Genomic DNA, 27,866 nt, shown 5'->3' on the forward strand with positions numbered 1-27,866 from the left:
TATTATTACTTACTCTTTATTGTTATTCGAAGCATTGTGCTATGGTGAGTCATTTATGTAATCGCTATGTACGTGAGTTCTGTTCCTGGCACGTACATGGTTCGCATTCGGTTTACCTTCCAAAACCGGGTGTGACAGCCTCCTCAAGAAGACCTCCTACGAACTTCTTACTAGTAACAAACCCAATGTCTCTTACTTTCGTGTATTTGGAAGCAAATGCTACATTCTGGTGAAGAAAGGTAGACATTCTAAATTTGCTCTTAAGGCTGTAGAAGGGTTTTTACTAGGATATGACTCAAATACAAAGGCGTATAGGGTCTTCAACAAATCATCGAGATTAGTTGAAGTCTCTAGTGACGTTGTATTTGATGAGACTAATGGCTCTCCAAGAGAGCAAGTTGATCTTGATGATATAGATGAAGACGAAGTTCCGATAGCCGCAATGCGAACAATGGCGATAGGAGTTGTGCGACCATAGGAACTGCAGGAACAAGATCAACCTTCTTCCTCGACACTGGTGCATCCCCCAACTCAAGATGATGGACAGGTACCTCAAGAAGAGGAGCATGATCAAGGGGGAGCACAGGAAGAACAGGTTATGGAGGAAGAAGCACCACAGGTCCCTCCAACTCAAGTCTGGGCATCAATCCAAAGACATCACCTCGTCGATCAAATTCTGGGTGACATCAGCAAGGGAGTAACTACTCGCTCACGATTAGCAAATTTTTGTGAGCATTACTCGTTTGTCTCTTCTATTGAGCCTTTCAGGTAGAAGAGGCTTTGCAGGATCCAGACTGGGTGCTAGCCATGCAGGAAGAGCTCAACAACTTCAAAAGAAATGAAGTCTGGAGCCTGGTGCCACGTCCAAAGCAAAACGTGGTGGGAACCAAGTGGGTGTTCCGCAATAAGCAAGACGAGCACGGGGTGGTGACAAGAAACAAGGCTTGACTTGTGGCAAAAGGTTATGCCCAAGTCACAGATTTGGATTTCGTGGAGACTTTTGCTCCTGTGGCTAGGCTAGAGTCAATTCGAATTTTATTAGCCTATGCCGCTCACCACTCCTTTAGGCTGTTTCAAATGGACATGAAGAGCGCTTTCCTTAATGGGCCAATCATGGAGGAGGTATAGGTGGAACAACCCCCTGGCTTTGAGGATGACAAGTATCCCGACCATGTATATAAGCTCTCTAAGGCGCTCTATGGACTTAAGCAAGCCCCAAGGGCATGGTATGAATGCCTTAGAGATTTCTTAATTGCTAATGCTTTCAAGGTTGGGAAAGCTGATCCCACTCTCTTTACAAAGATTTGCGATAGTGACCATTTTGTTTGCCAAATTTATGTCGATGACATAATATTTGGTTCTACTAACCAAAAGTCTTGTGAGGAGTTTAGCAGGGTAATGATGCAAAAGTTCGAGATGTTAATGATGGGCGAGTTGACCTGCTTCCTTGGATTCCAAGTGAAGCAACTCAAGGACAACACCTTCATTTCCCAAATGAAGTACACTCAAGATCTTCTCAAGAGGTTTGGGATGAAGGACGCCAAGCCCGCGAAGACACCTATGGGAACTGACGGGCATCTCGACCTCAACAAAGGAGGTAAGTCTGTTGATCAAAAGGCATACTGGTCAATGATAGGTTCATTACTTTATCTTTGCGCTAGTAGACCGGACATTATGCTTAGTGTATGCATGTGTGTTAGATTTCAATCCGACCCCAAGGAATGTCACCTTGTGGCCGTTAAGCGAATTATTAGGTATTTAGTCTCTATGCTTTGCTTCGGAATTTGGTATCCAAAGGGGTCTACCTTTGACTTAATTGGATACGCAGACTCCGATTACGCCGGGTGCAAGGTTGATAGGAAGAGCACATCAGGGACGTGCCAATTTCTAGGAAGGTCCCTGGTGTCCTGGAGTTCCAAGAAACAAACATCCGTTGCCCTATCCACCGCTGAGGCCGAGTAAGTTGCCGCAGGACAGTGTTGTGTGCAACTGCTTTGGATGAGACAAACCCTCCGGGACTTTGGCTATAATCTGAGCAAAGTCCCACTCCTATGTGACAATGAGAGTGCAATCCACTTTGCGGATAATCCTATTGAACACAGCCGCACTAAGCACATAGACATCAGACATCACTTCCTGAGAGACCACCAGCAAAAGGGAGATATCGATATTTATCTTATTAGCACCGAGAACCAACTAGCCGATATCTTCACCAAGCCATTGGATGAGAAAACTTTTTGCAGGTTGCGAAGTGAGCTAAATGTCTTAGATTCGTGTAACTTGGATTGATCTATAGCATACATGTAGTCTATGCCTTTGATCATGTTACTTTGAGCATTTACATTATTCGTTGTATATTTATGGTGCTCAAGTTGTACAAGTCATCCCCAGACCTCACAAGTCCGTATGCACATGATGCACATATTTAGGGGGAGATGTGCTACAACTTGACCCTTTTTGAGACTAACTTGTTTGGTTGAGTACACTTGATGTAGTCTCAAAGGTACATTGAAAGGGAAAGTGAACTTGGACGACTAAAAGACTTCCACTGCACTCTGGTATTAGTGTATTTAACTCCAAGTTCATACTTGTGTTCTCATTGCCTTTTTGCTCGAAATTGACATTTTGGTGAGGCAATGGGGTTAAAGGGCCAAGAATGATCCCGTTTTGGTGCTTAATGCCAAAGGGGGAGAAATTAAGGTCAAAGCAAAATGGATCAGCCAACCACTTGTGAATTTTGAAAATAGAGGAGTTAGAATTTGGTTTTTGTCAAAATACTCTTATGGCAAAATTTAGTCTCTTATGGGGGAGAATTTTGATTATGGGAAAAGGGGGAGTTTTGGCACTTGATCAATTTTACTCTTGTAATATCTCTCGATTTGCCCAAACAAGTGTGTTTGACTTAGAGATATGAAAAAGAATTTGATTTGCAAAAACAAACCAAGTGGTGGCAAAGAGTGATTCAAATATGCCAAATCTTAAGTAAAAAAGGAATTGGTCTTCATTTGCGTCGATGGTACACTTCTCTTGTTGCTTTTTGATGTGTTGGCATAAATCACCAAAAAGGGGGAGATTGGAAGGGAAATGTGCCCTTGGGCCATTTCTATAAGTATTTTGGTGATTAGATGTCCAACACATATTGAAAGAGGTCTTATGTGCCAAATAAGTGAGAAGTGTGAAATCAAGAACAAGGTATGTTTCTAGACTTAGTGAATTGTTTTTGTATACTAATATGGTTATCTAAGTGCTAGAAACAGTGCCAAGAAAATAAGATTCGAATTGGAGAAGAATTGGCAAAGTACAGCCAACACCAGTTCTGGCCTGGCACACCGGACTGTCCGGTGCCCCAGGCTGGCTCGGCGTTAACTAGGCGCTCTCGAGAAAAGAGAAGGCAACGTGGCTATAAATCATCAGACTGTCCGGTGGTGCACCGGACTGTCCGGTGAGCCAACTGCGCCAGCGGCCAACGGTCAGTCGCGCGATCAGCGCGCGACACGTGGTCGCGCCAACGGTCGGTTGGGCACATCGGACTGTCCGGTGTGCACCGGACAGTGTCCGGTGCGCCAACCGATCCCGAGGACCAACGGTCGGCTGCGCCAGATATGGAAGGAGATCGCGCACCGGACCACTACAGTGGCTGTCCGGTGGTGCACTGGACTGTCTAGTGCACCACTCGACAGAAGGAAAGAAATGCCTTCCAAGTTGATCTCTAACGACTCCTAGCTGCCTTGAGGCTATAAAAGGGACCCCTAGGCGCATGGAGGAAATACTCAAGCATTCTCTAAGAATTCTAAGACTCTAGACTCCGCCTCCACGCATTTGATCGATTGTGTTAGTGATTTGAGCTCCATCTGAGTTGTGAACTCACTGTGCTACGTTTCGAGCTCAAGTGTTGGCTTGTGTGCGTGTGTGTGCTGCAGATTTGAGTCTTGCGTGTGTTGCTCTCCCATCCTTACTCTTGTGCTTTCTTTGTGATCAGTATTGTAAGGGTGAGAGGCTCCAACTTGTGGAGATTCCTTGCAAACGGGAAGGATACGAAAAAGATAAAAGACTGTGGTATTCAAGTTGATCATTGGATCACTTGAAAGGGGTTGAGTGCAACCCTCGTCCATTGGGACACCACAACGTAGAAGTAGGCAAGTGTTACTTGGCCAAACCACGAGATAAAAATTCGCGTGTCTCTTGTGTTGCTTTTCTGTGATTGTTTTGTTCACAAGAACTCGCTTCATAGCTACTTGGTCAAACTAACGCATTAATAATCAAGTTTGTGGCTATTTAGTGTTTGATTTTACAGGATCACCTATTCACCCTCCCTCTAGGTGCTCTCAGTGAGTTCATGCACATTATTCCTCACAACTTGTTGAGCGATGAACATGTGTGAGCTCACCCTTGCTGTCTCACACCTCCCCACAAGAGAAGAATAGGTGCTTCAAGAGGAGCCACACAACGAGGAGTTTGACTTGATCTTGGTGCCGTCTCCCAGTTGACTTTATGGCGCTAAGGATGGACTTTAGTTCGTTTTATATTTATTTTGTAAGACTTCCGCTATGTAATAATTACTCTGATTATATTGTGACATTTATCTCTATACACTCTGTTATTATATGTGTTGTCTTCTTTGGCGCATATATGAGATGCACCCAGCCTTGTCCCTTAAATCCGGGTGTGACACTTGGAGAGGATTTGATCTTTTGAATGTGTCATGGAGTGAATGCTTTTGCTCTTGTATTGAATGTGGAGTTCAGAAAACTTGGATGGCTTGAATGGTGTTGGTTGGGAGGTATTTATAGCCCCCAACCACTATTCTAGCCGTTGCTGTCGATGGCACACCGGACATGGCACTGTTCACTGTCCGGTGCGTGCCATATCAGCCGACCGTTGGGGTTTGGAGCAGTTGACCGTTGAAGTCCCTTGTCCTCTTGCGGCACCGGACAGTCCGGTGCATTCGTAGCTCTGACTTCTAACTTCTGCACTGTGCACTGTTCACTATTCACAGCAGTCGACCGTTGGGCGCAGTTGACCGTTGCTTCATTGTCTCACCGGACATTTCGATGAATTATAGCGGAGCGACTCCGGGAAAACCCAAGAGCGGCTAGTTCGTGAGGGTGCTCGGCCTGGGCATCGAACAGTGTCTGGTGCAAACCAGACAGTGTCTGGTGCGCCATTAGCAGCACCTCTACTTGTCTTTTGCTCCAAACTTTGAGGAGTCCCCCAACTTATTTTCTTTGTTGGTTTATGTTGAACTTTATGCACCTGAGATAAATGACAAATAGACAAACTAGTTAGTCCACGTGGTTTGTGATGGACGTCAAACACCAAAATCGATTATAGGAAATGTATAAGCCCATTTCCCTTCAAAAGGACAAATAGGAGGAGGAGGAGGAGCACCGACGAGCACCAGGAGGGCGGATCCCCGCCAAGCCAAGACTTAGCTAGGACTCCATCAAGTAGCTTCAAAGCTCCACTTCCACCCCGATAAAGAGACTTGGGAGCCTCTCCTCCCTCTCTCGACTACTTGTAACTGCTACTATGAGTTTGATTATTAATGATGTCAGTAGCGCAAGCCACTGATGACTGGAAGGACATTCTGCCTGAATCAGTGTAAATCTTGTGCCCTCGGTGCACACCCATTGGAGCCTGGAACACTCACAATATATTTACTTGTTAGAGCGAGGTATGAAACACCGATAGTGGTGCTCTCGAGTTAACTCCGTAGGTTTTCGAGTTAATACCCCTTCATCTATATAAATGGTGGAGGTCTGGACCCGTTACAAATCGGGTCTCGAGTTAATCCCGTAGGTTTTGCTAATAAATCCAGCAAGAAATCCAGAACTCTAACTGATTCTGCGCATGCGCAAATGGTCCGCGTCACTACGACGAACAGTCCGGACCGCAGACCATCTGGCCTCACTGCATGGTCCTTTTTGGTGCTCAACAGTCATCTACTAGCACAACGAATACAAATGAGGCTTCTACTTCTCAGCATAAATACAAAGTTAAATTTACTTGCTCTCACTGTGGTAGAGATGTTCATAAGGTAGAATTTTGTTTTAGACTAGATAAACAACAAAGGAAAGAAAGAGCTAAAGCTAGTTCTAATTTTAACAATGCACACTTTGTTCCTCATAATGGTGTGTCATCCAGTTTGGTGTACTGAGTGAAGCAAACACCTTTTTTGCTACAAGGATAAGTAATTCAAAATCTGAATTTAAGCATAAAAATACTTATGGTGTGCTTCTTCATGCTTTTAGTCATGCTCAGTACTGGATTCCTAAGCACTATATTTCTAACCCCGGTACGGAGTCCTCGACATATCTCTCTTTGTAGATTTGGTAAGAAATATGCGGGTGTTTACGGGGAGAGTAGTTTTTGTTATAATGATGAGGAAATGTGTTATGTGCTCGATTTCAAACTTCTCCACATGTTTCTCATCTACAAGCCATTAATTGGATTTTCAATTATGTCCATGGCACTAAAGATTTTTAATATGGATTTGTGCTTCCTCATGCTTTAGCTTAAGAGCATGTTTTATGAGGTTGTTTTGGAGTTTGTGCCACTTTTTAGAAATAATACTTGAAAATGAAATGCATCTCTTCATCATGTGGCCAACGAACATCTATTGGCAGACATTTTCACAAAACCTTTTTGTTTCTTCTTGTTTTGCTTATTTTCGGGAAGAACTTGGGATTATTTTGAGGGGAGTTTGATCTATATGTATCATTTTAATTCCTTCTCTCTTTTGGTTTTTTATATAAAAAGGATAGAAAATTTGAAAAAGTATAATGAGTATCATTATTATTCATATATATGACATTTCAAGCCATGGTTGTGCTAGATTGTATTTGCATTTTTCATATTTGTGCATACACATTTTAGTCCTTGGCATAACTTTATAAATGGAATGGCAACTTGAATTAAATTTTTCCATGGTTGAACTTTCTTGATTACTTTGAACTTGGATAAAAATGCTAAGTATGAATAATCAAAGTTATATGTTTGTGAGAAAAAAGCATGAGAAAGATCAAGGAAACATGCATTGTCACCCTTCTTCTTTTTAAGAATACTTATCATTGCACTTCGATTTGAACTTGGATGAAGTTGTGTATGACTGAGACCTTGCTCTTAAGTTTCTGATTGTCATAAGATAGGCTTGACTCGGTCGAAAAGTAAAGCCGATGGTGCATATAGCTCCTTGCAATTTATTTTTGTTGCAATAAATAATCAATCAGTTTTCAAGCACAAAAGGCAAAGTATATTCAAAATATACAAGTTTTAAACGAGTTAAGAGGGAAGACCATGTCTTGTAATAAATTACTAATTACACTTGATTTTTAGTTATGCCTAGATTAAATTGTGTGTGCATGGATATGAAAGTGTAATTATATTTTAGCATGCTTTTGGTGTGTATTTATTCATATGTTAATTAATTATGATGCTCATCTTTTTTTAAAGGTTGTGTCAAAAAACAGAAAAAAAAATATCTCTTTTGTATTCTTGATGAATTCATTGTCAAAGGGGGAGAACTTTGACACACACATTGCACAACATTGCACATTTATCTTTATCTTCTTTTTTAGGCGAGATTCAGTTTGGATCTTTTGATGATATTTTCACTTTGCTTTTCGATCTTAATCAAAAATAATTTTTGGAAGTAAAAGCTAATGTTCAATGTCTATGTGGTGTTGGCAATGCTTTCATGAAGGGGGGAGATTTTAAAATCGTGTGTCACGAAAACATTAGGTTTATTGACATTGAGACATTGTGATAAACTATTGTTATCGTAAAGTGATTTGCATGCTTTTGGGTGTAATGCATGTGTGTGAATATATGATTTTATTTATACATGTGTGTTAACATGTGTTTTGATATTGTTGTAACACACTCGGTGGTGTGGTGTTGCGTGGATTAATCTTGAGTCAAGTGGTGGACTTGTGCTCATATATGGTTGCGTGTGTTATTCATGTGCAGATGTTGTATGTTGTTTAAGAAAGAACGTGGACGGTGATAGGTTGAAACTAGGTTCAGGAGGAACTGAGGTTTTAGAACTAAGTTTAAGGAGGAACTTAGTTTCTATTGGCCAATGATATCACGCGGGACGTTCAAGCTTAAAAACGGTGCAAACGAAGATAGATGTTGCGTTCGTGCTGTAGCGTCGCGTCACGTGGGAGCATGTGTGTCAAGAAACATGGTCGGCTGTAGCAAGAAGATGATGCATATGACTATATGAGTGCCTTTAGCAACTGATAATTGCTTTTGATTTTTGGAATATGCATACTAATTAATGTGCATGCACGAGCATGCATCTTGTGGCATGTGGACAGAAGACGTCTTTGCATGCAAGGGAAGTTCCACGCATGCGTATTAGTCAAAGCTAAGTTGTCAATTAATTACCAAAACCAAATAGATTCTCACAATAATTTTTTCTTAATTTTTAAATAATTTTTGTTCATATTTAAAATGATATGCATGCTTTGTATGTTATTTTATTTATTTTTCCCACTGAAAAAAATAAAAATAATAATGTGCGCTTATAATCATTTTTTTTACATACGACCATTTAAATCACTGTTATAAGTAATTGGTACTCGTAATTAACCTGAAGCTAATTTTGCTTGACAAGCTATAGCTGACAACACTAGAATTGACTTCTACGATAACGATCTCCTACAATAGATCAAGTTATCCGCAATTAGCTCCACATCTATTCACTTAGCTAGTATTTTAGTTGGTCGTAATCACAAGAGTAAAATATAACATTTCCGACGGTCAAATTCGATGGTCGTCGGTTTATATCCGAGGGCAGCTATCGGAAATAGCAGTTAACGACCGTAATGGGTCAGAAATAGTGTTATTTCCGACGGCTATCATCGGAAATAGCAGTTGACGACCGTAACAGTCACACGTGCACCCAGCATTATTCAAGCCGTCGGGCTTAAGACAGCCTTATGTCCGACGACCTCCAGTGGCCCTCTGTTGGACACCAAAATGAACGGACGGTCCGACCCTTGGGCCCGGACGGTCCGCGTGTCCCGAGATTAGATTAACTCGGATGTTTATCCTTATCTCGTGCGTGGTTATCCATCTAATCACGTGGGAGTTTGTTGGCTATCTCTTAGAAACCCCTATAAATATAAAGGGGTACGGCCGATTGAGAACCCCCGAACACATTCCAATCGAACCAATTACCTTATTTACTTTTCCTGCCCTAGGAGTAGATGTAGCATAGTTCTAGTTGTAGCCTTCCGCATATCCACCTCCACCCCTATTCGACTCTACGTCGTCTAGATCTATCTTGGGTGGCCTGCCGATCCCAAGACGACCCTAGGATCTCACCCCACCCGGGGGGCAAGATCTTGTTGTCCATCCAAGACCTCTTCCTCGATTTTATCTCTTAATTCCTAGGCGACTCCACGTCGTCTGCGGACGCCCCGGGTGACCTATCGACCCGGAGCACCATAAGATCTTTCCCCCAGGGGACGAGATCTAGATTCCAGCAAGGAGGAGGAAGACGACCCTGTCGCCAGGTCGCGGACCGTCCGGCCCAGAGCTGCGGACGGTCCGGTGTGATGCAGGGAAGACACCGCTCCTGCGCCCAGGTCGCGGGCCGTCCGACCCAAACCCGCGGACCGTCCGCGCCGTCGCAGAGGGCACTACCAGGCGATCCGGCGACCTGTCGCAGGCCGCCACTACTGTTCACCTTGCGGAGCCGAACCCAAGGTGCCAAGTACCGCCAAGCGGTTCATTATAGTGTTTGGTGACCAAAAAGGCATCAACATACTTTTTGGTGACTCCGCTGGGGACGAGGTTGCAGATCTACAAAATCAGGCTTACATGGCCGATTCTAAAGATCTCAACAGTGCTTCTCCAAACAGCGACACAAGGCTGACTAATTTATCGGCCGCAGAGCATGAAAACTTAGAAGATGACATGAAGAAGATGGATGAGGAGATCCAACGACAACAAGATCAGATGCTCAAGGTGGCAAAAAAGTGGTACCTCTCGCACTTCAAGGTAGATCGCCACCAGAAGGTCGTAAAGGAGAGGGAAATGGACGCCGATTACATGTCATCCATGCTGCAACAGCTCCCCACGATAGGTGATGCCAGGTCAGTCGATGATATTCCATCTATTAAAATTTCTTTTCATAATCGGATTAAAAGTATCACAGAGGATATAGAAAGGATGGCGCATGCAGTAGGAAAAACTCACATGCCTAGTTTTTTATCACATAAATTAGGCACCAAAACAATTGCGCCAAACACATCGGCAACAAATGGGTTTACCCAGCCATATTCTGGTATGCCGATGGACTCATATCCAGGACGACCATCACCACCATCTTCGCTAAATGGTGAGTCAACTCTGAGCACGGCCGGACCGTCCGCACACAATCATGGACCGTCCGGCCCTCCGTCAGACCGTCCGGCACCCTACGCCGGACAGTCCGGAGTTACACAGAGCCCACCACAAGGGTCACAGGTGTTGCCTGACGTGACCGGACAGTCCGAGGATAGTACCAGACCGTCCGATCCACCCGCAGACCGTACGACTGTGCAGGTCGGACCGTCCGGAGCACCAGAAGTCACTTGTGATCCGCCTAATGCGGAAGGCCGACATAAATATAACCGGCCACCCAAGCCCCAAGAACCAAAAAAGTCACATGTCCCTGAGCTTGTTTGGCCCACTAAGGCCAAACCTTCTGTTCGCTCTCACCCGCACTCGACACAAAAGGAAAAAGTTAAGTTCACATTTCATATTACTAAATGTGATAAAATATTTGATGAGTTGCTTAAACATGGTAATATTAATTTGTCACATGTTATTCCTCCGGTTGAACAATTAAAAGGGCGCGTTTATTGCAAATGGCATGGCTCCTTTCTCCATAACACCAATGATTGTGTCGTCTTCCGTCGGCAAATACAATCGGCTATAAACGAAGGCCGGTTGAGGTTTCAAAAAGAGGTGAAAATTGACAGGCCGTCTGTTCCTGTCACCACATTAGAGCCAATGAGCAAAAAGGCCATAATTTGGCCTTGTGCGGTCGATGAAAGTAAAAATAAAAATATCGTCATTGGTGATCATCGCACACCAAATATGTCACGCAGAATGGTTACTCTGAAGGCTCCGGACAAAAGAAAGACCGGAGGCACCGGGGGGCAAGCACGATCGGACATCCGATCACGGTCACCTGTCCTGCGTACGCCAGACGATTCTGGTACTAAGGCCGAGCAGTCCGAGACAGACGTGGACAGTCCGGCTATGATGGCCGGACGGTCCGTAGATGGTCAGAAGCAACAACCTCAGACCATCGGACCACAACGTTCCAACACAAGTGTTAGGAAACAAAACACTACTAAGACGTCTGGACGACTCAGTAGAGTCGGCCCTACTTTTGGTCAGTTGCTTGCCAAATATATGAAGAAGGCCGTTCCACACAACCGGCCAATAAAACAAACAAAGTCAAAAGGGTGACCTGTGCGGAAGCAAAAGCCGACTAAACGGACCCAAAGGGTAGCACAACCAAGATCGCCTTGTCATCCTCCTCCGGGGATAGCATGGTGTGTCCCGTTCTATCCATCGCCGATGTGTTGTCCTGCTCATGTGTGGGGTGGTACGGTGATGAATTCGTATTACTTGCCTAATCCGTTTGCTTATTTGGGCTGGGGGGCACCACAAGTTTTTGCCTATTGACAGGTTGATCAGGTAGACATGGCCGAAGAGGATGCAATCCGAAACGGCCTCTATGCATTAAAGTTCCATCAAGTATTTATATTATCTGATCGCAAGAGCCGATGACTTGCATCGAGCTGAGTCCTTACTTCGGGAACAAAAGCTCATGAGGTCAATTGTTTCCGAAGTTTTCGCTGATGCTTTTGGTTCGCCAAGCTCCACCAAAAGGCAGGGGGCATATGTTGGACACCAAAATGAGCGGACGGTCCGACCCTTGGGCCCGGACGGTCCGCGTGTCCCGAGATTAGATTAACTCGGATGTTTATCCTTATCTCGTGCGTGGTTATCCATCTAATCACGTGGGAGTTTGTTGGCTATCTCTTAGGAAAAGGTCCAGACCTCCTCCCCTATAAATATAAAGGGGTACGTCCGATTGAGAACCCCCGAACACATTCCAATCGAACCAATTACCTTATTTACTTTTCTTGCCCTAGGAGTAGATGTAGCATAATTCTAGTTGTAGCCTTCCGCATATCCACCTCCACCCCTATTCGACTCTACGTCGTCTAGATCTGTCTTGGGTGGCCTGCCGATCCCAAGACGACCCTAGGATCTCACCCCTCCTGGGGGGCAAGATCTAGTTGTCCATCCAAGACCTCTTCCTCGATTTGATCTCTTAATTCCTAGGCGACTCCACGTCGTCTGGGGACGCCCCAGGTGACCTGTCGACCAGGAGCACCTTAAGATCTTTCCCCCAGGGGACGAGATCTAGATTCCAGCAAGGAGGAGGAAGACGACCCTGTCGCCAGGTCGCGGACCGTCCAGCCCAGAGCTGCGGACCGTCCGGTGTGATGCAGGGAAGACACCGCTCCTGCGTCTAGGTCACGGACCGTCCGGCCCAAGGCCGCGGACCGTCCGCGCCGTCGCAGAGGGCCCTACCAGGCGATCCGGCGACCTGTCGCAGGCCGCCACTACTGTTCACCTTGCGAAGCCGAACCCAAGGTGCCAAGTACCGCCAAGCGGTTCATTATAGTGTTTGGTGACCAAAAAGGCATCAACACCCTCGGATTTAACCTTTCCGGCAGGTTTAAAAAAACCATATTTTTTGTTCATTTTTGACACTTACAAAAATACATAGATTTCATATTGTGGATGAAAAAAGTTAGAATTCAAATTTTGTAATTATTGATTACAAATTACCAAATATAGATTTTACCTTAGGAAAAATTGGACAACGTAATTCTAGGTTTCACAAAGTTCAAATAATGTCAGATCTGAGTTTCACAAAGTTAGTTCTTGAAGTTAGTTCTTTAATCTGGGACTTAGGTTGGGTCCCCATTTCAGATGTCAGATCTGAGTTTCACAAAGTTCAAATAATGTCAAAACGGAAGCCACCAGTTTGGAAATCTATACTACCTATTAAGGCTCTAAGGGGTAGGCTGCCTCCCCTGGTTCTGCCTTCAGCCAATCTGAGCCGTTCGTTTCTACTCGGTCGATCTGCACCGTCCGTTCCACCGTTACCCCCACGCCCCGCCTTGGCAATTCCCCTCTGCCGCCGCCCGCCTCCCAATTCTCCGCTCTCCCATCCTCCTCCGCTCGCCAGTCCGCCAAGAAAGCCGTGTGCCCGGCAGTCCTCGTGCGTTGCCTCACGCTGCGCGGCTCCGCAGCCCCCTCCATCCGTGCCTCTACTCTTCCCTTCGGCCGCATCTCCACTGTCCACCGCCATGTCTCTGCTATCCTCTGCGTCGTTCCTGAGGTTGCGTCGCAAGCGACGGGCCCACGCTTTGGCGCCGCGTCGACATGCGCAGCCACATAGACCTCGACTGCATCGTCAACCTCTACAGGATGGCATAGGTTGCCATCCGCCGCGCCATGGGGAGAAGCGAGTCACCGCCTTCGCACGCAAGATCGACCTCGCGCGGAGCTGGGATCCTCTCCCAAACCCTAGGCCACCCGAGTCCTCCGCGGGAGCAGCGGGGTCATGCGATCCGTGGCAAGGGACTTTTCTAGGCTCACGAGTCCATCGCCGTCGCTCTGCCCTCGTATCCCCTCCCACGACACCGAGATGCTGCCGTCATGGACTCTTGATTGACGCTTGCTATGTTCATGGACTCATGCGCGCGCGTCAGATGACTGCGCGGTCGGCGCTGGACGAGGTCACCTACACGGGCGACTTCGACCGGTCGCCATCCACCTTCCGGAGCTCCGTTTCTAGGGACGGGCGGTTCCCCACCGTGACTGCACATGTTGTAATTAAGCTCGTTAGTTTTTGACTGTCTTGAGCCTTTAGATGACGCCATTCACTGTTTGTTGTTAGCCTCTGTTTGATACACCTGTCCGTAGGTGCTAATGTTCTGTTTTTCGTCGACAGAACGGCCTTGCTACCAAGGTAGAGAAGTCACGAAAGCAGATGAAGGAACGTAAGAACAGGGTAACGAAAATCCGTGGTGTAAAGAAGGTGAGTACCAGTCGGGAATTGCTACTCGTATTCCCATTGTTCTGGTACATTTCAATTATGTTTGCTGCACAATTTTTGCAGACAAAGGCTGGAGATGCCAAGAAGAAGGGAGGAAGTTACTTGCCTTGCCATTTCTCTCATCATAGGCTTTGGTTTGTTTAGGGTGGGGCTCCTTCCGGCAATGCTGAATGTTTTGTTAGACGTAGAGGAGATTTTGCCAATTACCCATCACGTTGAGTTTCTCGTTGCACCTTCTGTTCAGTTTTGAGGCACTTTATCAGACACAAGAATATATATACCTGGTCATCACGGCTTTTGTCCTGCTATCATCATTTTGATTTCAGTTTTGTGCACTCGGTACACTGAAGTTGGAATATCTGTAGGTTAGAAAGGAAATCCATGTAATATCTGTAGATTCGAAAGGCAATCCATTTCCATAAATGCTGAGATATATCTAAGCATGTAAGCAGCATACTATGTCAAATCCCAAGAATACCATCATCGACTTGTTAGTGTTCATATGCAAATATAAATACAAAAGGGCCTTTCATTGACTAATGTTATAGGAAATGACATCATACTATGCAGTCAAATTTGCTTGTTAGTATGTTAGGTTTATTATTAGTTCTTTCACCCGTTCAGCATTGTTCAATTTTGGGTTATATACAGGGCTTGGATTGAATGAAGAGGTTCGACGAAGCTAAAGCTGAACTTGAGGAAATTGTTCACTACCTACGAGATCCTAAGGTGAATTGTTTTAGTCAGGCACACTACCCGGTGCCTCGCCTTCCTCAAGCTCAAGGGCCTCGACCACGCCATCGGCGTCACGGTACGTCGGTAACCCTAGCCTCGCCCTAACCATCGCGAGCCGGCAAGCCGGATCGGAGGTTCGCTCGGCAGTGGATTGATTCCAGTTCCCCATGATGCGCTGCATCGGAACCGTAGGTCGTGAAGCCCATCTTCGAGCGGACCAAGGAGAGCGACGAGCATCTGGGCTGGGTGTTCCCCGCCGCCGCCGACGAGGAGCCCGGCGCCGAGCCCAACCCTCTCAACGACGCCCGGAGCGTGAGGGAGCTCTACGAGATCGCCAGCTCCAACTACGCCGGGAAGCCAACCATCCCCGTGAGCCTCCAATCCCGTCACTCCAAATCCACCAAACAAGCAGCGAATCTGATTCCCCCCTCCTCCTTTCCAGCACGCAGAAGTGCAGAGTAGCCCAACAGCCGAGCTGATTCCAGTGTTCCATTGCGTTTCAGGTGCTGTGGGACAAGCAGCTGAAGACGGTGGTGAACAACGAGAGCTCCGAGATCATCCGGATGCTCAACGCCGAGTTCAACGGCATCGCCAGGAACCCCGGGCTGGACCTCTGATAATATTGGAGTTCTTATTTCTGTTCCTATTGTGTATGTTTATCTAAATATCCAATTTTGCAGGAAAGAGCTAAGCATCAAGCCATCTATACAATCAAGCCCTAGCCATATTCTGGTCATCATCCAGGAGAATGAATCTGCAGGTGATGTTTATTCGATGGAAAACGTTAATTTTGTGGAGATATGCTCATTTTGGCACATATTTCATAGTTTTGATGGAATATGGATCTTCTTAATATTATCCTTACAGGTTAGTTGCTCTTCTGTTTGTGCTTTCTATCTATTAAACATTATCATCCCCTTAATTCAACATATTACATATTAGTGATGGTTTAAGATTTCGTATAAGTTATTTTAAGACTTCACATGGCTTGAAATTATCTCATAAAAATTCTGGTTCTTTTGGCAATAAAAAGAACCCCATTTAATATCATGGCATGGTTTTGTTGTATATGTTCCCTGTTTTTTGATAAATAGGTTTTTAAGTGTATTTACCGGTTCTTTCTTAAATTGGGATTGGAATGAACAACCATCTGTTGGAACACAGAGTATATTTGTTGAATGGCAATGACTTCTTTCCGTCTTAATCCTTGGTTGAACTGGTCAATTTTACAGGGAACTAAGTGCTTTTGGATTTGTCAAATTTTGCTACCTTGAGGATGCTACAGTTGCCAAGCGCGAGATGAATCATTAAGTCATTGGTGGTCGAGAAATTTCAATAGTTTATGCGAGGAGAATCAAAAAACGCCACAAGAAATGTGCATGAGAACAAGAACTAGGTTCATTATTTGTTTCTTTATCCTTTGATATATGCTCTTGGTTGTCCTTAGCAACATTGTATGAAAAACTAAAAAGAAATAAATTTGTGCTTTCATAGATGTAGTGGTAGGTACATGAACGAAAGAACACAGGACGATCACTATCTAGATCTCAAAGGTCTCGATCCCACTGTAAGTGTGAAGCGATTTGTAAAAACTAAATGTTAAATTATTTTGTTTTTTAACCTACTTGGCATGTGAAATATAAAGACACTTAGTCTGAGATTCTTCACTATTGGATTTGTTTTTCCAGATTTTCAGTTATACTAGAAATTCTGAACACATACAACTTAACACTACTATTTTCTCATAATTTTAAATAAAACTGACAAAACAGACTAAGCTCATTTCACTAACTATAGGTGCTCATTTGTTATGTTGTTTTGGTACATTCGATATGACTGTTGGACCACTGCATTAGGAGTTGCGACCTATTTGATTGTTAGGCACTTATTGGTTTAGGACTTAAGGGTTCTGTTCTGATATAGATTGGAATGTATGGACATAGTTGGCTCTTTGATGTTGTATATCGTTTTCTTATATGTTTGCAGCTCTTGAACACTGAAGCTCCTGACTTGTACATAAGGCAGAATCCTGTTCCAAATGCCTACACCTTAGCAATCAACAGCAAAAAACCATTCATTGTCGTTCACACAAGCCTTGTGGAGCTGCTTACTCCAAGGGAATTGCATACTATTGTTTACTCTAAACAAACTCATCGGCTGGTATTGCCTAGATGAACAATCAAAACAAGAATTATTATTTGCTTACCTACTGCATGAATGCATTGATTACTCATCATATTGGATTTGTTTCAATTAGGTTGTTTTGGCTCATGAGCTGGGTCACCTCAAGTGCGATCATGGTGTTTGGCTCACTTTTGCCAATATACTCACAATGGGAGCATACACTGTCCCTGGTAGACCATCTGACTACTTGAAATCTCATTAGATTGGTGGGCTATGTACCTAAATACACTTCATTTGAACTACATCTCATGGTAAGTACATGCACTTTTATCAGGTTTCGGCATGGTTACTGGCTTTCTGGAAGAGCAGCTATATAGATGGCTACGAGCTGCAGAGCTGACTTGTGACAGGACAACTCTTCTTGTGGTGCAAGACCCGAAGGTACCTTTACTGCCTTAACTCTGAAACTACCTCAATTTTTAAATATAAGATTGATTTGTATTGAACATAAGAACTAGCAGAATAAATAGCACTATTTTTTTTGTCTTTGCTTTTGCTCTTGAAGTGGATTTTTTTCATGGTCTGGCCACAAATTATATATGACTCCAAGAAAAAGTAGAGGTTTGTGTAGTTTTCAATTCATCTTCCAAGTAACAATCTTTAGTTCATAGAAAGAACAGTTGTTCTCCAATTTTGATGAATTAGAGCTGTAGCTTGTATTTTTAACATATAATGGATACATGCTTACTCTACAAGTTGGTATCATCACCTAATACTAAACTCCTGATTGTCCTGAGGTGGTCATCTCTGTTCTTGGCTGTCTGAAAATAGGAACGCCTTGTTGTGTGTTGTAATGCTTATCCTACAAGTCTGTCATCACTTGATACTTATTCTTGATTGTCAAGAGGTAGTCATCTCTGTTCTGATGAAATTGGCTGGAGGATGCCCATCTCTTGCCGACAAGCTAAATGTGGATGCCTTCCTGGAGCAAGCTCGTTCGTACGACAAGGCTGCATCGAACCCAGTTGGGTGGTACATCCGGTCAGAACTGTTATCACTTGAACCATGATTCACGATATTATTGTTGTGGAAATGCATATGTGTTTGTGTTGTATGACATTTCTTTCTCAATCTCTTTACATGTTGCAGGAACGCACAAACCAGAGAGCTTTCACACCCTTTGCCTGTGATGCGAGCCAGAGAGATTGATGAGTGGTCAAGAAGCCAGGAGTACAAGACCCTAATGCAAAAAATGTTTCAGATGGGGCTGAACAGAGTATAGTTAGTGGCGACACATACGAAGAGGTATGTACATAGAATCCATCATGTTTCTTTGCAAGGATTTAGCTTTAGATCATGACTGTCCTTTCCTGTATATCTAATCATGAGTTTGTGATTTTCTCCTGGGTGGCTGGGCACCGTTTTTTTTTCAGGACTGTAGAGTTTGTAGCTTGTGTATGGAAGGGAATGTCTGTATATGGAGAAGGCTGGTGCTTCTTCACCTTCTTTAGCGCCATCACACTTGATTTCTATTGCAGTCTCGGTTCCTCATCCCTGGCTGGGTTTCGTTTGGATCGTGCAGCAGCAACATGGCAACTACGTCATCGCGAGGCGAAGCATCCAGTTCATCTCCACCGCGAAAAACACTGGTGAGCATTTCATTCATGGTGATTTTGATGTTTTTAAAATTTTCTCTGAGATTTTTCCAGGTGCTAATTCATGGTGCTAATTCATGGCTATCTCCTTTTTGGGTGCGGGGCTGATTGGTTAGTGGTGAGCTTGGCTCTCATATGTTCCTTCTCGTGGATGAGGTCACACCTAGGTCTCGAAGGGGATGCGAAACCAGAAACAGTGCCAGAGGAGACCGTACTTGCAGTTGCCGACATCTTGCGCCATTCCACAGCGCTCCGCGTATCAGAGGATGGTAAGCTCGTTATCTCTATCTTTTCGTCCATACGTGTTATGCAAAAATTGTGTAGTAGTATTTAGTTAAAATTGATTTTTGAATTAAGATGGTGTAGAAGCTTAATTTCATTCAGCAGAATATGGCAACGTTCCATTTCCATTTTCAGCAATGTCAGAACAATGGCCCTTTCCTGAATTCTGATGAATGTTCGACCTTACATTATAACTATCACTGAATCACCTGGTCGCATACTAATATGGACATTTTCTGCATGGTTCAAATGAAAAAAATACTCACTTTAGTTGGAATGTTGTATACATCAGTAACTTGGTGCTTATATCCTGTATTAAGGTTCAGTATTGTCTTTGCCACAGGGAAGAAAGTTGGTAGGTCTAAGGAGTTGTTGAAGCCAGATGAGGTTATAGAGCAAGTGGACTCTAGGACAGTTGCTGCATCACCGCTTCCTTACAATGTAAAACTGGAGGAAGTCGAATCTTTTTTTGCTCAGTGTGGCAAGGTATGCTATATGTCTTTTAGCACTGATTGTTGCACCTAAAAGTAAGGGGTAAAAAACTACAACCATCACAGGTGTCAGCAGAACTTATGCAAATAGGAAACTGATATATAAGATAGATAAAGTTTCCTATTGCTATTAGACATTCAATATTGTTATGATTGATAATAGCGATAGGTTCCCTCATCAACCAGGGGTTGTTTCTGTGGCAGCAGGCTTTGACCATGCTGGTCTTTTGAGAACTTTGATTTGTTCTTGGTTGATCCCTAAACAAAGACTCGGCTGCGTTTATAAGAGAGGTCATCTAGCTAACTTAGGGAACTAGGAAACTGACCTCTAGATTTTCCTAATGCGAACTGACTAGATAACTTACCTAACCTAACTTATGTCTTTCCATAAAAGTAATGTAGAGAATAATTCTTTGAGCTAGAAATGTACTGTATGAACTCACATCCTTGACGTTATGCATCCGAGGTTAATATGGTAAATTGGTGTCTTAGGCCATTACCATTCGAATACTAGATGTTCATTGATCTTGCCATGAAACCTCAACGTGTAGGGGACGCGGACGGAGAATCCCGCTCCGCAGCGGCCCAATCGGCCCCGCCCCCGCGTGCGGAGACCCACGGGACGAACCAGTGGTCGCGCGGAGAAGTACGAGCATTGCTACAGCTCGGAGACCCATTGGGATGGTTGCCGCTGCGGAGACCCATTGGGATGGTTGCCGCTGCTAGGTGGATTGCAAAGCTCTCAGGGCCTTGTCTGGCACAAGCATTGCAGATGTATCCAGACTTCAAAATAAAGGTTTGAGTTATTTCATAGCCATTTTCTTTCTCTTTGATGCTAGAGTATGAGCATTGCTACAGCATAACCTTTTTATGACTTATGATGCATCATAACTATGTTTACATGTTTCTTTCAAAGTGTTGCAATTGATGGGTGTTCATGGCAATTGGCAAATCTATTTAGGTTGTTGGACATTCACTGGGAGGTGGTACAGCTGCTCTGTTGACATACGTTCTGAGGGAACAGAAGGAGTTTGCCTCTACTACTTGTCTGGCATTTGCTCCAGGTTTCTATGCTATGCTTTTTTTCTCTTTTAGAACCTTAATTTCTCAATCAAACCATGAAAACGATGTGTGCATGGCATTTTCTCTCTCTTTTCATTACCATATATACTTGCTTGTCTTATGTTTTTATACTCACAGGGGCAGGTTGGTATAGTAGATAGTACAGACTGCTTGTGAACTTGTGATTGGTTCTGGAACTCTATTCATAAAATCCAAATGTTAGTACACAGTAGTTAAGTCCTTAGCTGATATTATGATTGGAACTGTTATACGTTTTGCAACCTAAGTTCAATGTTTCTATCATACTAGAATCTTTGATAAGCTTAAATTCCATTTAACTATGTAGAAATATTAAGGAGTATATATTTTCTTAGAAAATGTTTTGTTCTGCAGCTGCATGTATGACATGGAAACTGGCAGAGTCAGGAGTGCATTTTATCACTACAGTCATCAACGGAGCTGATCTGGTTCCAACATTTTCTGCTGCGTTAGTAGACGATCTTGGTTCAGAGGTTTCTTACTGATATTCCTGACTTTGTTAATCCCATATTATAAAGTGTGCTTTTTAGAAATTTGTTAGTGCACACGCATTGACTGTACTTCTTTTGTAAGAACATGAGATGATGACAATATCCCTTCGTAACAGGTTACAGCGTCAGCTTGGTTAAATGATCTCCGCCACCAAATTGAACAAACCAGAATCCTAAGCACTTTTTATCGTTCTGCATCAGCCTTGGGATCCCGGCTTCCATCTATGGCAAATGCTAAAGCAAGAGTAGCTGGTGCTGGCGCCATCTTAAGACCTGTATCTACTGGGACACATGTTACTTTCAAAGCTTCATTTGTTACACCATCTTCAGGAAGCTTAGTTGTATTTGAGTTTTACACACCTGCTGCATTGTCCATGGCTTCCAGTGATAATATTCTTATGGCCAGGTTGTAATGAGGAGAGCTCGCAGTGTAGCACAGGCAGCATGGACAAGACCAGCACTGCAACTGTCTTCATGGACTTGTATTGGGCCAAGACGGCGAAACAATATATCTACCTCAACTGTCACATCAGAGGAAATAATAACATCTACAGGCGGTGGATCTGAATCCACTTCATTGTTGACTGAAACCACTGCAGAAACCACAAAGACAGTTACAATTCTGGTTTGATCATTCTTTCAAGTAGCATATGCTCTGTTCAAGTTTGGGGTTTAAATCTGCTTTAATTCCAACAGTATAATTCCCTGTTAAAAAATTTCAAATAGATGAGTATAATTCCCTTTAGCTAGGTTTCCTGCTTTCTAACTATATTTTAGCATCCACCATAGCTGCACACTTATACACACAGTACCTTCTCCAACATGGGAATTGAATTTCCATGTCCCATCTTCTTCGTGTACTTGATCAGTAGTAGTCTCAGCATACTAGGAACAAAAGGTTTGTGGGTGGCATTTAGAGATAAGTTGCTTCACAGGAACTTTTCTTTATGGGATTTTATTATGTCATTCTTGTTTTTTTGTAATGACTACTTGAAATTGGTTTCTTTTAGGGTCGTATACTTATTTCTGTAATTTCCAAAATATCAGATGCTGATGAGATGTGAATGGCTGACCTCTGCTTTAGGAGGTGCAGAACTGGCGCTCCAATGTAGAGACGCAGGTCAAGACATGCCAGAATGTGAGTTCTCTGCTCTGCCCTTTTTCACTCACCTTGGAAATTCAAGGTTGTGCTTGTAGTAATGAACACCCCATACCACCAGTGAATTGAATTGTGTTGCTTACAAGAACTCCAGGGTCTCAAGAAAGGACTTGACTCTAAAGTGGAACAACTGAAATCGGTGCGCCCTTCCATTTTGTCAGACTTCTATTCCTTTTTACCTTTGATCTGGTCTCTAGCAGGAGCAGCACACCATCCTGTCATTTTGCTCGTAGGAAAATGAAGGCGATTAGGTATACGGTACAGGGCAATCTACCTGCACAAAATACGACTTTAGGGCTTGTTTGGGACAAAGGGTAAGGGAGGGGATTGAGGGGGCTATAATCCTTCACTATTCAAAATTAAGTAGTGAGGGATTCTAGCCCCCTCAATCTACTCTATTACCTTTAATCCTAAACAAGCCCTTAGAGACAGTTAGTTTTGTGTGAAAAAAAGATCTATGTGATTACGCTCTACCGAGGCATGCTGTCGTGCAAGAAGCTGTAACGATTTTCTTGTTTTGTAGAACAATAACAATACAAAACAAGCTTGACATACACCAGGCCAAACACTGAAGGTTGCAAGTACATAAGTCCCTATTTCACACACTCTCTCACCGCTTCTTTTCATACTTCTCCTTTGGATGTACCATTGTATGCTTTTCGTACGATGCAAGTGCATAGGTTCCTATTTCACACACACTCTCTCTCACCGCTTCTTTTCATACTTCTCCTTTGGATGTACCATTGTAATATTTAGTGTTACAATGATATTATGCTACACGGATTTTACGTAACATAGTGATGTTTATCGTCCCGTATCTATGTTTTACACTAATATTTTACTTCCGTGGCAACGCACGGGCACACACCTAGTTAATAAATAAATAGCAATCTTTCTTTTATCCCTTCCATTTTGCTAGGGAGCAACTTCGTGCAGACAACATGCTTCGGCGAGGGGCTCACGTCGTCGCGAGGTAGCCAGCACCAATGCTTTCTTTAGCAAGCTCCGCGTTGAAAAGCGACGAGAGAGAAGGACTTAACAAATCATGTCTTCCTCCTCAACCTCCGGCGACCTCTCCTCTTTCTCCTATGCCTCCTCCATTCCCGATCCTCCCTTCACGCTTCTCTTTCTCTTTGCATGCCTCACAAACCAGACGCGCGGTCCAGGCATTATTGAGGCATTGACCTTGATTATTCGTTGCGCCCAGCCTGACCGCGGCAAGAGATGGACAGGATCCCCGTCGCGCCGCTCAAGTCCAGCAGCTTCTCGACGGCCACCTCCCGCGAAGAGAAGCTCGCCCGCAACTTCTCCCTCGGCCCTATTAAGCTCACCGAACATATCAAGGAGGCGCAGAAGGAGAATGCCGGCGGGCCCGACGCCGTGCCGGAGGAGGCCGCGGAGCCGGACCTCGCCGCCCTGTCGGCGGAGATCGACGCGTTCCTTGCGGCTCCCAGGGACGGTGACGCACCGCCCGCCGTCTCAGAGGTGACGCTGGACAAGTTCGCAAGCGCCGTCGAGCAGGAGATTGCGCAGTCGGAGGGCACGGACGACAAGTGGGCGCCGAACGAGGCCGGGGATGCGCCGCCGCTCCTCGCCGCGATCAGGCGGCTAGCCGCGCTCGCGTCCACGCTCACAGCGGACAACGCGCCGGGCGGCGCCACCACGTACACCATCGGGGTGCACCGCATCACGGGCGTGCTGCACCGTGCCATGACGTTCGTGGAGGATGAGTTCCATGGGACACTCGAGGACCCCCGTGTCGCCAAAGTGGCGCCCCAGGCCACCGACACGGGCAGCGCCACAGGCAAGTCCTTGAAGCGGCCGCCGTCATTCGGGCACGGCGCCGAGCTCGACCGCTGCGTCGTCCCGACCCTCATCGCCGACGCCTCGCCGCCGTTCCCTCCCGAGACCGTGGGCCGGCTCCGCGCCATGGTGGAGGCCATGTTCGCCGCGGGGTACGAGACGGAGTGCACGCAGGTGTTCTTGATAGCGCGCCGGAACGCGCTGGATGCGTCGCTGCAGAGCCTCGGGTACGAGAAGGCGAGCATCGACGACGTGGTGAAGATGCCCTGGGAGGCGCTGGAGTCGGAGATCGCCACGTGGATAAAGGCGTTCCAGCACACCGTCGAGGTGGACCTCCCCGGCGAGCGCGACCTGTGCGCCCGCGTCTTCGCCGGCGGGCAAAGGTGCCTAGGGCGCGACATCTTCGCGGACCTCGCGCACTGCGCCATACTGCACATGCTCACCTTCACGGAGGCCGTGGTGCTGACGAAGCGCGCCGCGGAGAAGCTCTTCAAGGTGCTGGACATGTACGAGGCCATCCGCGACGCCGTGCCCCGGGTGGACGCGTTCCTCGTCCCGGACGATGACGGCGGCGAGCGTGGCCCTTCCCCAGCTGACGAAGACGGCGGTAGCAGCGCGTCCAGCGCCCTGGTTGACCTCAAGCACGAGCTGTCCTCCGTGCGCACCCGCCTGGGTGAGTCGGCGGCGGCCATCTTCTGCGACCTGGAGGGTTCCATCCGCGCGGACGCCGGGAAGCAGCCGGTGCCCGGCGGCGCGGTGCACCCGCTGACCCGGTACCTGATGAACTACCTCAAGTACGCGTGCGAGTACAAGAAGACACTGGAGCAGGTGTTCCAGGAGTACCGGCGCACCGACGACGACGCGGAGCACGAAGTCGGCGGGGACCCGTTTGCGGCACAGCTGATGGAGGTGATGGAGCTGCTGCACGGCAACCTGGAGGCCAAGTCGCGGCTGTACAAGGACCCGTCGTTGAGCAGCATCTTCCTTATGAACAACGGGCGGTACATGCTGCAGAAGATTCGTGGCTCGCCGGAGATTAACGCCGTGGTAGGCGAGGCGTGGTCGCGAAAGCGGTCGACGGACCTGCGGCAGTACCACAAGAACTACCAGCGGGAGACGTGGAGCCGCGTGCTCAACCTGCTGCGTGACGATGGCGTGATCACCGTGAAGAGCCACGTGCAGAAGCAGGTGCTCAAGGACCGGTTCAAGCAATTCAATGCCGCCATAGACGAGATCCAGCGGACGCAGGGGAGCTGGGTGGTGAGCGACGAGCAGCTGCAGTCGGAGCTCCGCGTATCCATCGCCGCCGTCATCGTGCCGGCGTACCGGTCCTTCCTGGGAAGGTTCTCGCAGCACTTCACTGCGGGGAGGCAGGCGGAGAAATACGTCAAGCTCAGTGGCGAGGACCTGGAGGCCATCATCGAGGAGCTCTTTGACGGCAACGCCGTGTCCATGCCGAGGAGAAGGACGTAATTAACAAGGAACCGCCGCCCCGTGCTACTAATTTGGTTTTTAAAGCCATTGTCACAGTATCTTTTTTTCTTCTGTTTTTCTTAATTCTGATTGTTCTTGAGAGTTGATCTTCTGCATAGCTCTTGCTCAATCACGTCAGATAGTTGTGTAATCGTCGATTAATCAATACATATACATGTTCATATATATTACTGGCTCCTGTGAAGAAAAAAAAAACACTTAACACACTTTTCTTTGTTCAATCTTCAATGCAAATCTTTGGCTACTCCTGGTCAGACTTACATCTTCCTCACACTTCCATTGCTGACTGAAGAGTTCGATGATCTGGATTTGATATATGCGACGGCGCTCTTCTCAACACGTTAATCTGGTAAGTACCTCCGGCCTTAACAAACTGTCCTACACGATAAATTTCGTTTGTATCTGCTGAATCAAGAAGCACGGTATGTCATTCTTCACCGTTCCAAACCATGGTTCTATTCAATCTACATTGATTTCTCACGATCAGATACATGTTATAGATTGATTTATATGAATAGATGCACGTTTTAGATTGATCTATATATATTAGTGTGATTAATCATACCGATTTTGTTCGCTTAAGAGATCTAATATATTATTTTTACTCTTCAAAAAATAGTTGGCAACGGCTCTACTAACCACGTGAACTGCCCCGCTGACGGGCCCAATGGCCCATGAGCCCTAATCCCGGATGAGTTTCTCATCCACCGGTCCACCCTGCAGTCTGCACTGCTTGGGTGCTTGCCAGCGTCGTGCTCCACATAACAGTCCGTGTGCCCCTTTTCACCTAGGCTAGGCGACAAAACGAGGTCACCCACGGCATGGCCAGGACCCAGGATAGGAGCTCCTACTCGCTCACGACATGGCATGGCCGTTAAGTCACCGGCAGGCATCTGGTGCTGAGCCGCGGGTAAAGGTGACGACGTTTGGAATGTGGATATGATGGTGGACCCTAGGTGGATGCCCCTTCTGGGTCGTGCGCTGCCAACGGTGGTCTGCACATACCAGCACATCCGAAAAGTAAGGGGGTGTTTGGTTTCTACGGACTAATGTTTAGTCTCTTTATTTTATTTCATTTTAGTCTATAAATTGTTAAATATAAAAACTAAAATAAAGTTTTAATTTCTATATTTGGCAATTTTGGAACTAAAATGGAATAAAATGTAGAGACTAAAAATTAGTCCCTATAAACCAAACACCCTCTAAGTATTGTTGCTTTCCTCCTAGAATCGTTTTGGCTGCATGCCATTGCCTGTCGTGGTAGTACGAGTGTACCAACTTTTTTTGCATTTTAGTCTTTTTAGGGTTTTACTTTCACAAATACGTCCATTAAAGTTTTATTTCAAAAAATGGATCCTTGGTTTGGCGTCAGTATCATTGGTGCCTAAGTTCTGTGTGTCGGCGCCAATTTTTTTGACGTGCATAGGTAAGAATCCAGGCCACGGTGGAACTGATGTGGCACGTACCTCGGTGCCGTAGATCTTGACGCTGAGGTACGTGCCTATAAATATGCCCTTTCGGCCGTCAGTTTTTGTACTCATTTCTATTCTTCGAAACGACAAACATCAACATAAATTATTTACTTGGATCCATTGTTACTCTGTATCAAGGTAAGTTCTCTCTTTTTTCCTGTTTTGTTATATATGATTAATAGGGTAAGGGTTAGGTTTTGGATATCATTTTAGAAGCATTTTTTATTGTCATATTATCGATTTGTAGGATGTCTAGGTGCGGTAAATCTACTAAACAAAGGTAAGCGTTGTATTAAATTATATTTGTGAGTCTATTATATTTGTGATTCTTATAGATCTTATCGAAATTTAGGAAGGGTCCTTTGACCGGAACTGCCTTCGACCCGCTGCCTTTGCCAATTGGTGTTCCAGTGCCTATGTGTTTGTATGGTGATCCTTGTAAGGTTGACAAGTCTGAGGATCATGACACATATCGACAGAGGTATTGGATGTGTGCTAACTATGCATTTGAGCCAACGATTATTCAACGCCGGATGAATTAAATGGTGAGAATAATCTTTTAATATGTTAACAATTTGAAGACTCGAAGTGGTGCATGTTTTGTCTGCTTACTAATCATTGCATATTTTGTAGACTCATCCACCGCTTTGTGATTTTGAGTAGTGGATTGACACAGAAATCTCATAGAAATACAAGAAGTGGTTGGAGAATCTTAAAAAGTGGGATGCAGAGGACAAAGAGAGGATAGAGAAAAGACGAGAGGAGCTTGCGGCCGAGCAACAACGGGTAGACGAGCAGGAAATGAGGCGTGTTGCTGAATGTAGGGAGAAGGAGAAGAAGCTTGAGCGTGCACGTCGTGCAAAGGACGCAATAAAGGAGAACCCTAATGCATTTCGCAAGGACAAATGGCCCC

At 45.3% G+C, this 27,866-nt stretch overlaps 3 protein-coding genes across 3 annotated transcripts; all 3 read left to right on the plus strand.

The window, feature by feature from the left end:
- The first annotated feature begins 17,143 nt into the window (after positions 1 to 17,143).
- Positions 17,144 to 18,507, plus strand: LOC103654641 (uncharacterized). Its single transcript, XM_008681485.2, has 5 exons — positions 17,144 to 17,235; positions 17,340 to 17,446; positions 17,913 to 18,046; positions 18,155 to 18,310; positions 18,439 to 18,507. Exons 1-4 carry the CDS (start codon positions 17,214 to 17,216, stop codon positions 18,285 to 18,287), a joined length of 396 nt encoding a protein of 131 aa, XP_008679707.1. The 5' UTR covers positions 17,144 to 17,213; the 3' UTR covers positions 18,288 to 18,310; positions 18,439 to 18,507.
- Positions 18,508 to 19,990: 1,483 nt separating this feature from the next.
- On the plus strand, positions 19,991 to 21,076 carry LOC109945630 (diacylglycerol lipase-beta-like). The gene is made up of 3 exons (XM_035967538.1): positions 19,991 to 20,229; positions 20,395 to 20,497; positions 20,889 to 21,076. Exons 1-3 carry the CDS (start codon positions 20,143 to 20,145, stop codon positions 21,017 to 21,019), a joined length of 321 nt encoding a protein of 106 aa, XP_035823431.1. The 5' UTR covers positions 19,991 to 20,142; the 3' UTR covers positions 21,020 to 21,076.
- A 2,094-nt stretch (positions 21,077 to 23,170) lies between these two features.
- On the plus strand, positions 23,171 to 25,646 carry LOC103654640 (exocyst complex component EXO70B1). The gene has a single exon (XM_020552847.1). It carries the CDS (start codon positions 23,409 to 23,411, stop codon positions 25,458 to 25,460), a length of 2,052 nt encoding a protein of 683 aa, XP_020408436.1. The 5' UTR covers positions 23,171 to 23,408; the 3' UTR covers positions 25,461 to 25,646.
- Positions 25,647 to 27,866: the final 2,220 nt, after the last annotated feature.

Source organism: Zea mays, chromosome 4 (genome assembly GCF_902167145.1).
Source record: "Zea mays cultivar B73 chromosome 4, Zm-B73-REFERENCE-NAM-5.0, whole genome shotgun sequence".
Taxonomy (NCBI): Eukaryota; Viridiplantae; Streptophyta; class Magnoliopsida; order Poales; family Poaceae; genus Zea; species Zea mays.

Bases quoted from the DNA above. Each gene is read 5' to 3' on its own strand.
- LOC103654641 (XM_008681485.2), top strand. From the start codon at position 17,214: ATGGGAGCATACACTGTCCCTG. The intron at 17,236-17,339 runs GTAGACCATCTG...CACTTTTATCAG, and splicing joins GGGAGCATACACTGTCCCTG to GTTTCGGCATGGTTACTGGC. The intron at 17,447-17,912 runs GTACCTTTACTG...GATTGTCAAGAG, and splicing joins TTGTGGTGCAAGACCCGAAG to GTAGTCATCTCTGTTCTGAT.
- LOC109945630 (XM_035967538.1), top strand. From the start codon at position 20,143: ATGGTTGCCGCTGCTAGGTGGATTGCAAAGCTCTCAGGGCCTTGTCTG. The intron at 20,230-20,394 runs GTTTGAGTTATT...AAATCTATTTAG, and splicing joins ATCCAGACTTCAAAATAAAG to GTTGTTGGACATTCACTGGG. The intron at 20,498-20,888 runs GTTTCTATGCTA...TTTGTTCTGCAG, and splicing joins TTGTCTGGCATTTGCTCCAG to CTGCATGTATGACATGGAAA.
- LOC103654640 (XM_020552847.1), top strand. From the start codon at position 23,409: ATGGACAGGATCCCCGTCGCGCCGCTCAAGTCCAGCAGCTTCTCGACG.